Raw genomic sequence first — 12,284 nt, forward strand, 5'->3', positions numbered from 1 at the left:
GGTTTTCTACAGATATTCATGATCCTTGAGGATGAGTCATATGGAAACTGGTTAACATCTCCCTACCAGTGGCAAGTGATCATCAAGTCCTCAAACCTAAACCTAATGGTTCCTAATTTAAAAGTTGTTAGTTTGGTTAAGGGGCAGCAGAAGTGAAGCCAAAACAACTTGATCACCCCGGTACTGCACTATAGGTCATAAATCCTACCTCCTCCACATTGGCAGACGGGACAAAAAATTTAAGTACAAATTAAATACATTTTAGAGACTTGTAGTATGGTTTACATTCTGCTTTTCAGGTCTTTTGAGCTTTTGATTCTAGTGTTCACTAGAACAGAGTTCAAAGCCACAGCTGTCTGACAGTGGAAGTAAAAATCTTGTGAGATGGTGAAGAGAAAGTAAAGTCCTTGGAGCAAAATAAGACCACAGAACAGAATACTTCTTACGATCTTCTTTTCTGATAAAGAGTGAAGTAGCCCTTAGCCTTGAGTTTTGTAAATGTGAAATATGTCATGCGTTTAAACAAGGCTCATCCTCTTGCTGTAGACAGCTCTGCAGCACGTGGATATGGATGCCAGCGTGTCTGTCTGAACACCACAGTAAAATACTGCCCGTGAAATACGAAGCTGTCAAACATCTCCAAATTTAGCACCATGAAACATGGTTTCCAGTGATGTTTTTACTGGGGGGGCTGGGGTTGGGGTGGAGAGGTGGATCGTATGAAGTGCTAGTCTCCAGGGGGAAGTTAAGCCACAAGCTAATCAGGAGTTTAGACTACAAAGGCATTTTTTCCAGTTAATTGGAACCAGTTAAAAGCCAGAGTGAAGGTATGTCTTGAGATATCTTTGAAGAAATCTGTGGCATCTGATGAATGAGCCCTCAGATAGGCTCTCTGTAATTAGATAAAAACCATTTGACAATGGTTGAAGTGATTTGAAAAATTGACAAGTTTTGATTGAGCATTGCTTGCAGTGTTGATGGTGGGTGGCGGAGCACGCTGGAGGTTTTCTGGGGGACGTTCCTGGGTATTCCAGCTATGCGTGTCAGAGCGGCAACAGGACGGAGGTCATCGTGAGTCTTTAATCTTGCCAGCCCCCCCTCTCTCTTTCCAATCCACCCATCTCTCTCCTCTTGTCCATTCCCTTCCTTTGCGCTCACTCATCTCCTTTCCACCTTTTCCTCTTTCACCTCTTGCTTGTGTGGAGTAAGAAAAACAATGTGTAAGGGTCGGAGGAGGATGGAAGGAGACGAAGAAGCAAAAACAGCATCCCATGTCAAATGTCAAAAAACAAAAGCCCTGAAAAAACACACAGCGGACTTTTCCTTCCTGTCGGCAGATTTACTCAGTCTGGGTTGTAAAGGTGGGTGGCCCGAGCAACGAGATAGTGTTATTATCTGTGTGTGTGTGTTTAGGTTTAGTTCTATGACCCCCCACTGAACTATGAAGGAGCACAGGGGTGGAGTGTGGTGAGTCCAAATGGATGGTAGGGAGAGAGGGAGCGAAGTAAACAGAAGCAGAGGGGAGAGAAGAAAGAGTGGAGAGAAAAAGTTATGAAAACAGAAGTATTGTAGCAGATGGGGCCAGGGTTTACCTTGGAAACAGCATTACGGCAGAGGAACTGGGGGAGCACTGAGGAGGGGCGTGCTCCAAGCTGGAGTTTATCACAATCTCTGGAGAGTGATGAACAGGAGGGGGGGTGTCCACACACACAGCAGCAGACACACTCCTCACACACTGTGTGGGGAAGAGATATAAAAGGGCTCCCAGGGAGCAAGAGTGGTCAGGCAAGCGTCCGAGTGGCAGTCCTGCTGATTTCCACACTGCTGTGCATGACCGAGTGTGTTTATACGAGTGTGTGTGTGTTTGTGTGTGTGTGTGCACCTGGCTATCAAAGAGAAGCGCACTGACTCCACTACAAAGGAATAAACTTTGACTTTTTTTTTTTTTTTCAAAAGATAAAAGGTGGTAAGGACTGAGTTGATGGGCGTAGTTGACGAGCTGTTGAAGCCTGGCTGCTGTTGAACCTGAAAATAAAACGTTGTTTGATTTTCAGGGGTTTTGGCTGAGTTGTTTACCCCTCTCGCCCTGAGAACTTTTACTTCCACCACGGGGAGTCAAGAGGTGACTCCTGAGCTGTTTGCAGAAGAATTCAACGGAAGCAGAGATTTTTCTTCTTCTTTTGACTTTTTTTATTGTCTTTTTTTGGTCAGTAATTTGATGTACTAAGGCAAAATGGACACCTCATTTTTATCAGATCAAGACTACAATCTCACCTATGTGGATGAGCATTTTTTCTTTGAGGACAATATTAATGGCTTTGGCATCACCATGGCCATACTCTACTTGGTAGTTTGCATTCTGGGAATTGCTGGGAACTCCCTTGTCATTATTGCCATTTTGAAATTGGACAAAATGTCATCTTCCACAACGGTGTACATTTTCAACCTGGCGCTTGCTGACGGACTCTTCATGGTTGGTCTTCCCTTCATAGCGTTCCAGAACTTCCAGAACCATTGGATGTTTGGCGACGTAGCGTGCAAAGTGGTGATGGTTTTGGATGGCATCAACCAGTTCACCAGCGTCTTCTGTCTGACGGCTATGAGCATCGACCGATACATGGCGCTGGCCGACCCGCTTCGGTTCTCCCGGTGGAGAACGCCACGCTGGGCCAAGATCGTTTCGGCATTCCTGTGGCTGTTCTCGCTCCTCACCATCCTCCCCATGGCACTTCACTTCTCAGCCGAGCGAGGCCTGTGCATACCTGACCTCGTGTCGGACGCCTGGTGGCTCGGCGTCTTGTCTTACACCTTCGTCATGGGCTTTGCTTTGCCCTTCACGGTCATGACGGCCTCCTACGCAGCGCTGCTGCTCACCCTGAGGTCCCAGCGGCTCCGAGCGACGACGCCGAACCAGGAGAGCCACCGATTGGAGCGACAGGTCACCAAAATGGTGATCGCAGTGGTGGTGGTGTTCGGGATGTGCTGGCTGCCGTTTTACACCTTCAACTTCTGCTCGCTGTATCAAAGCGGCCTGGTCGTGACCTTCGCCAGAGCTTTTGAGTTTGTGGTCTTACTGTCGTACTCATGGAGCTGTGCTAACCCCATCCTCTACGCCTGCCTCTCCGACACCTTCAGGAGGCACTTCCGCACACTCCTCTGCCCTGCCGCCAAGTCATCTCCCAGCATGCAGTGCAACACTGAACGGTATGACTTAAATGACACAGTTGTGCGCGATGTCACTATCCTGGCATAGAGAGACAATGAAAAACTGATTCACCATTTTACTCCATTTTTGTAACAATGCACTGCATGATACTTTCCAGCTTATTTACTCATTTGATGGATCATATATATGTGATGAATTCTGATTTTTTGTTTACTTTTCCACTTACCTTGAAATATATTGAAGTTGTAAATATTTTCAGTGAATTTCTTGTCCTATGTCATCAGATTTGTTGAATATGAGGGAATTTTGTTCATCACAATCTCCAACAGAGTTTTATCGGGTGTGCATAGAGATTAAAAGAGTTTGACTGTGTCTTTCTGCCTGGCTGAAAAGTTGACATTCTTTTCTCTGTGGAAATGAACAAATTGCCATTTTTCTGACTAAGTTCTTTCACAGAATGAAAAAAGTAAGTCAAATCCTCATCAAACAGCCTGAAACTATTTGACTTGCCATAACACAAATCCCCTGCTTTGACAGAGTACGAGCCGACCTCCTGCTCCGCCTGACTCAGACCTGTTATATGTTGTATAATTTGTCTTCTAATAACTCAGAGTGCTGAGGCGAGCTGCTCCACTGCATCTTCTGTTATACAGCATTTCACCAGAACTAATGAAATGAGGCACAAGAGACCTCAAGTGCAGACAGGTGGAGTGTAAACAGAATAACACAAGTCAAAGACACCAGTGCCTAGACATACTCATAGAGCTCCTCCACTCTCACAGCTGGATTATGTCCGAGCGGCTTGAAGTGTGGGAGAAGTGTGTTTGTGCCTGGGTGGCCATGAGCATGCACCTGCACACATGATGCATGTTGTGAGCCAGAGTCGCACTGTGGATTTCTGCTTGAGCGTGACTCGAAGAGTATTTTCAAAAGAAACACATTTGCTCAAATATAGATACTCACCCTTTTTTGGCTCTTTGCTTAAACTTGATTATGATTAATTTAATGTAATACCATGTAATGTAAAGGCTTTCATATAGAAATACAGATCCATTAATTTCAGCAAAAACTTCACTGAGCGTAAATTATGATTTTCATGCAATAGCACTTACATGCTTCTCAGTCATGTGGCTTTAAGATCCATTTGTCCTAGGAATTAAAGGGGTAGTTGAGATTTTCAAGTGGGGTTGTGTGGATGGGGGTAGCAGCAAAATGTATTTCAGACACCTAAAAAAAGAAATAAATATCAATTTAAGGGTAATTTAGAATAATTTCACTGTTTTACCTTTCAGACAGAAAGCTGAAGCCTTTAGAGCCGTCTGTGCTCTTCAAAACCGCCAGACAGACAGACAGACTTTGACAAAAACAATAATTTTGAGCTTGCAGAAGACAGGAGTTGCTGGTCGCTGGTCTACCACTGCCTTGATTGGTTTGTTTGTGATAATGTGTGACCCTTTAGAACAACAAAGTCACACACTAATACAAACAAACCAAACAAGGCAGAGATAGACCAGAGACTCTCATGTTCTGCAAGGTCAAAATTACTGTTTTTGTCAGTAGAATCTGGTGAACTTTAACCTACTATTGTCGAAAAAAAAAAAAATCCAAACTATCCATTTAACAAGCATCTCAGAGTCAGGTGCTGTATTAAGACACCCAAAATAGATCCAATCATCCAATCACAGCATCCAGCCCCAAAATAAACAGAAATACATTTTTTGCACACAGATGTAACAGAAGGCAGACAATATGAAGCCAGAACAGATGTTAGCTGTCAATTACCAGTGATGTAAATTTGTTGAAATGAGAAAATGTGTGTGACAATCTGTGTTTTGTAGACAGAAAATGCATTAGAATGTTTTTCTAGAGATACAAGTGTCTCATTTTAAGGCTCAGTGTAATCCATTTACACCAAATCTAAACACACACACGGGACCTGGACTTCACTTATACTGATCATACAGTCATTCTATATATGAACATTTCTCAGATGCTATTGCTATGTTGACTGTAAATAAACATATTTGTTTCTGTTTTATTTGTTTTTGTTGCATATTTCTGTGAAAGGAATAAACTACACATACATTACATGTCACAGATATGTTTCCTGTTATTGTTGTCCCCTGTTATGAATCAAAGCTGGAAATTATCACATTTAAAAAGGTACTTTAGAATTTCTATTTTTCTATACTTCTATTTGACAACATTGTAGAGGGATATATTGTACTTTTTACTCTACTATATTTTTGGACAACCATAGTCAGATAAAGATTTTACATAAAAATAAAGACTGGAGTATTGTATCCAATCAAATTTTTTGATTTTTACTTTATTTGAGCATATCCATTTTATACTTATTTTCCACTACATTTCAGAGAGAAATAATTACTTTTACTCCACTAATTTTACCTAACAGCTACTAATTTCTTTGCACATTAAGATTTTAAACACAAAACAATTGTGATCATCTAATAAAAGGATGTTATAGATTAAATCAGTGGTTCTCAATCTTTTTTCAGTGATGTACCCCCTGTGAAATATTTTTTCAGCCAAGTACCCCCTAACCATTCTTGGTTGAAAAAAAAAGACTTATTTCAAACATTTTAAATGTTAATAATCCATGACTAAATTTATTGCAAGTATTTCTCATCACTAAAATGTAGTGATTCAAACTAATGTAGTAAAAACAGTGAGCATATAATGGGGTTTTAGGATCATGACATTGAATAGCCTACTGAATATAAAATACATTTTATGAACTTATACTTATATTTTCCTAAAATATTTATTAAATAATAATTTTAAAGCATTTTTGCATGGATGCTTCTTTTTAAATGTATATTTTAAAATCCCACGTACCCCCTGAAGTGCTTTCAGGTACCCCCATATGAGAACTACTGGATTAAATGAACAAACTAAAATCAGTTCCACCTCAAATATTCTATTTTAAAACAGCTGAATGATCATGAATCTTGAGATTTCTTAAATTCTTGTCCTGTAAGATCAATGAGCCAGCATCTGCTCCAGTGCTGATCCTGGCGGGCATTCTGTGAACTGGAAACACTGTAAATGTCAAGCCTGCTCGGGTCTTCCGGCTTGTTTTTAAAAGAGCTAATAAACCTCTGCCACATCTCCTGAAAGTTTAAGAGACGCTCATGTGCCGACGGCAAAGAACAATTTGACGGACAGTAAGACGTGTGTCAGCCCAAAAGCACACAACACAAACACACGGAGTTCACTGCTCGGCTAAAATATGCTTCAGATTTAAACAACTTTGACGTGATGTCATAGGACCTAATTAGCTACGGTGCCTTGCCAAGCTTAAATGTGCTTACAGCATCTAAATGTCTGCATGAATTAGCCAATACATTAATGTACTTGCTTAACACATTTTTTAGAACACCTGTCATAAAAATGAGAAAACATAAATATTTGAGAAATCTTTCAAAGCTTGTCTGAAACTAAAAATGTTATAGAGAGAACAGAATTCACCCTTTTATAACCAGATTTGAGCCGGCTCACTAACCCAGAAATGAATCATTCAACCACTAAAACTCATTTTTCTTTTCAGGAAATGAATAAGTTTCTAAAAAGTTTCTATTTTTGAAGATTTTTCGTAAAAACAGTAGATTTGAAAATTCATGGATAACAATAATGATTATATTTTAGCAATAAAAATTTCATTTTGGTTAATGAGCTTCTACATACTGATGTATTAACCAATACAGGAACAAAAAAAATGATTTTGGTAATTACTAATCTAATGAAAGTCTAATAAATTTGCTAAGCACTGTATGTTTTTGTCACTCTTTTTTATAACAACCATACAGAGGACAGTTTTCATGAGACATTTCTTATTGAATCTTAGTTTGACATTTATATTTGAGCATCAAATAAAATGCAAAATGACCCAAAACGAAATCACAATGACCTTGTGTGTGTGCTTTTGTGTCTTCTCCCGTCTGCTGTCACTGCCTCAAAGAGGGCTACAGCTGTGTTAAAGGTGTTGGGGTTTACCTGAGCGTGTCACTGAGTCCATGGTCATGTTATCTGTCTGTGACCACTGAGGCAGGTGTGGGCAGGTGAGGTGCTGGAGTTCAGGAGAGTTTAGGGCATGTGCACCAAAGTGTGTCATAACCCTGTTGGCTGCACCACAACTCAATCTTTAAAGGAACAATTTCTAACTACACTGTAAAAATGTCTGTAGATTTTACGGTGAAAAACTGCTAAACCATGACAGTAGAAGACTAAAAATTGATAAATTGTTAATTCCGTTTCAGTAACAATGTAGCCCCAGTCTGTGGACACTTTTAAAAAAGGTCTTAAAACTTTTTTTGTTCAGGCAGGCATCTTTAGGTTGTCCCTAGATGTTTGTGTGTCTTTTTATCTACTAATGATTTTAACGTGCTTGATTTTTCTTTTCTTCTTTTGCTGATTTTGTTTCTGGTTTCTGCAGCACTTTGAGATTACTTTATGAAAAGTGCTTTACAAATAAAATGTATTATTATTATTATTATTATTATTATTATTGTTGTTGTTATTATTACTACTGTATATATCAGCCAAAACTGTATTTTTTTATTTTTTTTTCAGTTTTTTATTTTTTGAAAAATACATACTCCACTATAAAATACACTGGCACCTTGTTTGTAACAAAAATATACTGTCATATATATATATATATATATATATATACAAGCATCACTGTAATTTTTGCATTTATTTTTTGTAAATATACTTTTTCTCACTGTTAAATGTACTAAACACCATATCTCTAACAAAAATATAGTGCAATATTTTATAGAAAAATCTTTAATTTATACAGCATTTATAAAGTATTTTCTTGTCAATTATATGGCAAAAACAGCATTTCTTTTGATGGAAAAATGTTTTATTTTTCACATTAAAATATGGAATAAAATGGCAATAGCATGAAATCAACAGTGCTAATATAATTTCACAGTAATATTACAAAAAGTTGCACCGTATTTATTACAGTATAGTTCTGGCAACCACAGCTGCCGTTTTTTTTACCATAAAAACAACAGTTTCTTGTGTACTGACCACATGCTCCATAACAGTAGGGGGCAGTAACGTTAGACATACAATAAACCTGCAATGTCCACATAAATGTATAAAAAACTTCCCAAACTTAGAACTTAGAACTTTACAAACTGAAATCAAGACCTTCACCAGAACATCTATCCATACGGGTCTGATCAGTGAAGCAACCTGGAAGAGCCTTGAGCATGTTATCTTTCAAAAGTCCAACAGAGGTCCCCAAATATCAATTGCAAAAGAACTCCGGTCCTATCTATCGCAATACAAAATGAGACATTGACATTGATTTATTACCTCAGAAAAAATTCTCGTGGTAACATTATGGTCTCAATCGTTAATTAAAATTCTTCTCCAAGACAATATGATGTTAACTGTGCAAATCAGATATTCTCAACCTTGGGGTCGGGACCCCAATTGGGGTCGCGAGATGATTTCTGGGGGTCGCCAAATCATTTTGGAAGTCAGCTCTGTCTCCACTGTGTTAAAGTGTTCATGTGATTTAGTCTTTTTGGTCACTTAATGTCTTTTTTTTGGTCATTTTGTGTCTTTTTTTGATCATTTTGTGGTAAATTTGTGTCTTTTTTGGTCATTTTGTTTCCTTTTTTGGTCATTTTCTGTCTTTTTTTTAGTCATTTTCTGTCTTTTTGGTAATTTTCTGTCTTTTTTGGTCATTTTGTGTCTTTTTGATCATTTTGTGGTCAATTTGTGTCTTTTTTGGTCATTTTGTTTCCTTTTTTTGGTCATTTTGTTTATTTTTTGGGTGATCTGAACTGTGCGTGTGAGATTCCGTTCAGTGAGCGGGGGTCGGGGACAACATGCATGTTAAATTGGGGGTCGCAACTCAAAAAGGTTGAGAACTACTGGTGTAAATAATGGTCCCATTTAGAAGAAAATGGATGATAAAGAAGCTTATGATTTTTGGGACCTGGCTACAGGCCGCTAACATGGCGAGCCTTCATCAGGATAGAAGCAAAACAAAGCGTATCCACGGCAACGTATACATCCAAACAGCCGTGAACTTGTTTGCCGTGTTTTCATCTCAGAACTTTGACCCTTTCACTGTGTTTTTTCAGTTAATGAAAGTTTATTTGAGCTTTTTCTTCATTCAGGTCTTGTTGTACTAAAGGACTCTCCTAGGAGTCGGCTGGTACAATGTACATTTTAGCGTTAAGAGTTGATTTGTAGATACACCCGTCCTTGTGCCTCCACAGTCCAAATATAATCTCTCCCGGTTTCAAAAATCAAAGATGGCAATGGGCGTAAAGCAAGAACTTGTTGCTTTACTCGTGACTACGTCCATTATTTATATACCATTTATAATCCATACATTGGGTCATATGACAAATTGGTTTTAGAAGGGCTTGGGGAAATGGCATTTTTACCTTAAAACATACTTGCATATGTGTATATTTTGATATGAATACATACAAACACAAGGAAGCTATAGAATGTTAAAAAATATTAAAAATAAATAAATAAATAGTTGAACTTCCTCTTCAAAGGGCACCAGATTTAAGACTGGAAATGAAACAGTGGGGCTTTTCTTGCCTCATTTCTTCTTATTTCAACACATTCTCCATGACAGGAAACAAATTCCAATTTTTGATGCTATAAAAACAACCAGCTGTGGTGACAACAGCAGGAAATACCAGCCATAAACCACAAACACGTGGCAGACTCTTCAATTCATCACCATTCAATCGAATTTCATGAATGATACAAGATTTACAATGTATTGTTGCGCCATAGCCAAAAAGGTCACACTAATTAAAAGACCTGAAGTGTGTATGTTTGTGTGTGTGTGTGTGTGTGTGTACTGTATGTGTGTGTTGGTCTTAATTAATGCACTGGCAGACAGCAGTTATTTTCATTGGTCCCCTTCAGTCTGACTGATCCTACTGTCGACCCCAGTGTGATTAAGACCAGATGCAAACTGCCTGAGAGGTTTCTCAGTAAAGAATATTGATGGGACCCCTGGGAGTGGGAGTGTGTGTGTGTGTGTGTGTGTGTGTGTGTGTGTGTGTGTGTGTGTGTGTGTGTGTCCATGGCATGATTAAACGAACAGATCGATAAAGGTCAATTAGGCAATTTACATAGTCAAACCACTGCAGGCTTTTTTTCCATTTCACTGCCATGTCTCTTCTTTCTTGGTACCCCTCCTCCTCCATTCCCATCATTCTCTCACCTCAATTCCCAAGAATGGATTTAGCTTCTTCATTTTCTACTTCCCACTTCATTCTGATTGCAACAGGGCTGACAATTGGCCAAATTTGAGGAGGGTTGTCATGCAGAGGAGAGACAGAAAACAGAACCAGCAAGGAATTGTTATCACTCTGCTGCCTTCTTGGAAAGCACAAAAATGTGAAAAACAATCAGCTTCTTATGACCCATATTCAGGCTTATTGCAGACTGGTCTCTCCTCAAAAACGTCAATATAGGTTATTTGGAACCTGGTCTCACAGGAATCCGTGAAATAGCCACGGATTCGCTTGACTCAAAATCCGTGGAATAGCCACGGAATCACTCAAATTTCCGTGAAACTGACACGGATTTCGCTACAATGCAAGTTAATAACAGTCATATCCCGTGGCTATTCCATGGATATTTGTTCCTATTGGTTTGTTCCAAGTCACGTGACTTTCAAGGTCCCGGCGGTCAGAACAAAAAACATGGTGGACAGTTCTCTCATTTTTAGTGAAAAAAGACCCCAATATTTTGACTTAGTTTCTGCATAAAAATGGATTTTGATCACATTTCTAGCGAGAAATATATGTTTTATTTTCTAAATATTCACTCAGTTAATGTACATAATCACTTTTTCCCGCTTTAGCCCGCTAAAGTGCCCTCTAGAGTGGTGAAAACGAGAAGTGCCTAATTGGTTGCTCTTTACACGTGCAAAAAATGGTTTGGTGCCCTCTGGGGTGCCCCTTCATACGATAAATTATCATGATGTGCCCTCTGGAAACTCTATAATACGGTATTACCCAACTGTCAAAAATGTTATGTGAGGTTTTTGCTCTCATTTAGCTCTCAAAGTGCACAAAATGTATGCGTTTTACCTAAAAATGTACAAATTATCTCCCGGGGGTTTCAGTTCGATGGTTTTAATTGTCAGTACTACGTCTTTTATTTATTTTACTATGTTTATCTGTTGGATTGTATTGTTTTATTCATAGCATCATTTTAGATTTATACACTTATTATTTATTGCTGATTGTTATATGGAAATGTTTGTTTTATTGTTGATTCTATGTACAGCACTTTGGAGATGTTTTTCTTGTTTAAATGTGCTGTACAAATAAAGTGGATTGGATTGATTGGATTTAACAGTCTGAGTCCGCCACTGGGAACAAGGAAGTTGTGTAGTTGTGGTTGTGAAGCTGCCTGAGCATGAGGAAGAGTAAAGTGCTGCTGAATAAAGATATCTATCACTATCCTGCTGTCTTGTTTTATAAAGAGTGATCTAACCACCATACATGGAACCCTCACGTTACATTTGTATCCCACTAATGCTTGTTGATGCATATTCGTCAGGAAAAAAAATGTAGTTATTCAATTTCAAACCCCTGTTTCAGCAATAGCAGCATCAATAAAATAATCAACATACTAAGCCTGGAAATTTAGTTTAATTGTTATTATGCCCAATTATGCCTAATGTCCCTAATTTGCATCATACCTACATTTAAATCTATTGTAAGGGCTATATCACAATTAAATGTCTCCACTTAATTTAGCATCAGCTTGAAAGCAAAAAATAACTCACATTTTGTCACACCGCAGTGAGGCTGTGTATTATTTTGTGTTCTGGTCTTGTTATTTCCTGTTTTATTTTGAAATAGTAACTCTCCTCTCGTTTCAGGTCACTTGCCCTTCCCCGTGTGTCATCTGTCTGATTGTCTCCCCTAATCACTGATTGTGTTCACCTGGTGCTCCCTTCCCTCCATGTGTTCCAATAGTCTGTGTTCACCTGGTGCTCCCTTCCCTCCATGTGTTCCAATAGTCTGTGTTTCCTTGTCTTGGTCCAGTGTGTTTGACCCGTCACCATACCAGCCACTTA

The 12,284-nt window shown here is 38.9% G+C and overlaps 1 protein-coding gene across 1 annotated transcript; it reads left to right on the forward strand.

Annotated features, from left to right (window-relative positions):
* Positions 1-1,601: 1,601 nt before the first annotated feature.
* LOC131959435 (somatostatin receptor type 2) lies at positions 1,602-4,519 on the forward strand. The gene has a single exon (XM_059324633.1). It carries the CDS (start codon positions 2,234-2,236, stop codon positions 3,251-3,253), a length of 1,020 nt encoding a protein of 339 aa, XP_059180616.1. The 5' UTR covers positions 1,602-2,233; the 3' UTR covers positions 3,254-4,519.
* Positions 4,520-12,284: the final 7,765 nt, after the last annotated feature.

This window comes from Centropristis striata, chromosome 21, assembly GCF_030273125.1.
Source record: "Centropristis striata isolate RG_2023a ecotype Rhode Island chromosome 21, C.striata_1.0, whole genome shotgun sequence".
Taxonomy (NCBI): Eukaryota; Metazoa; Chordata; class Actinopteri; order Perciformes; family Serranidae; genus Centropristis; species Centropristis striata.

Excerpts from the sequence above, each read along its gene's own strand:
- LOC131959435 (XM_059324633.1), top strand. The coding sequence starts at position 2,234 with ATGGACACCTCATTTTTATCAGATCAAGACTACAATCTCACCTATGTG.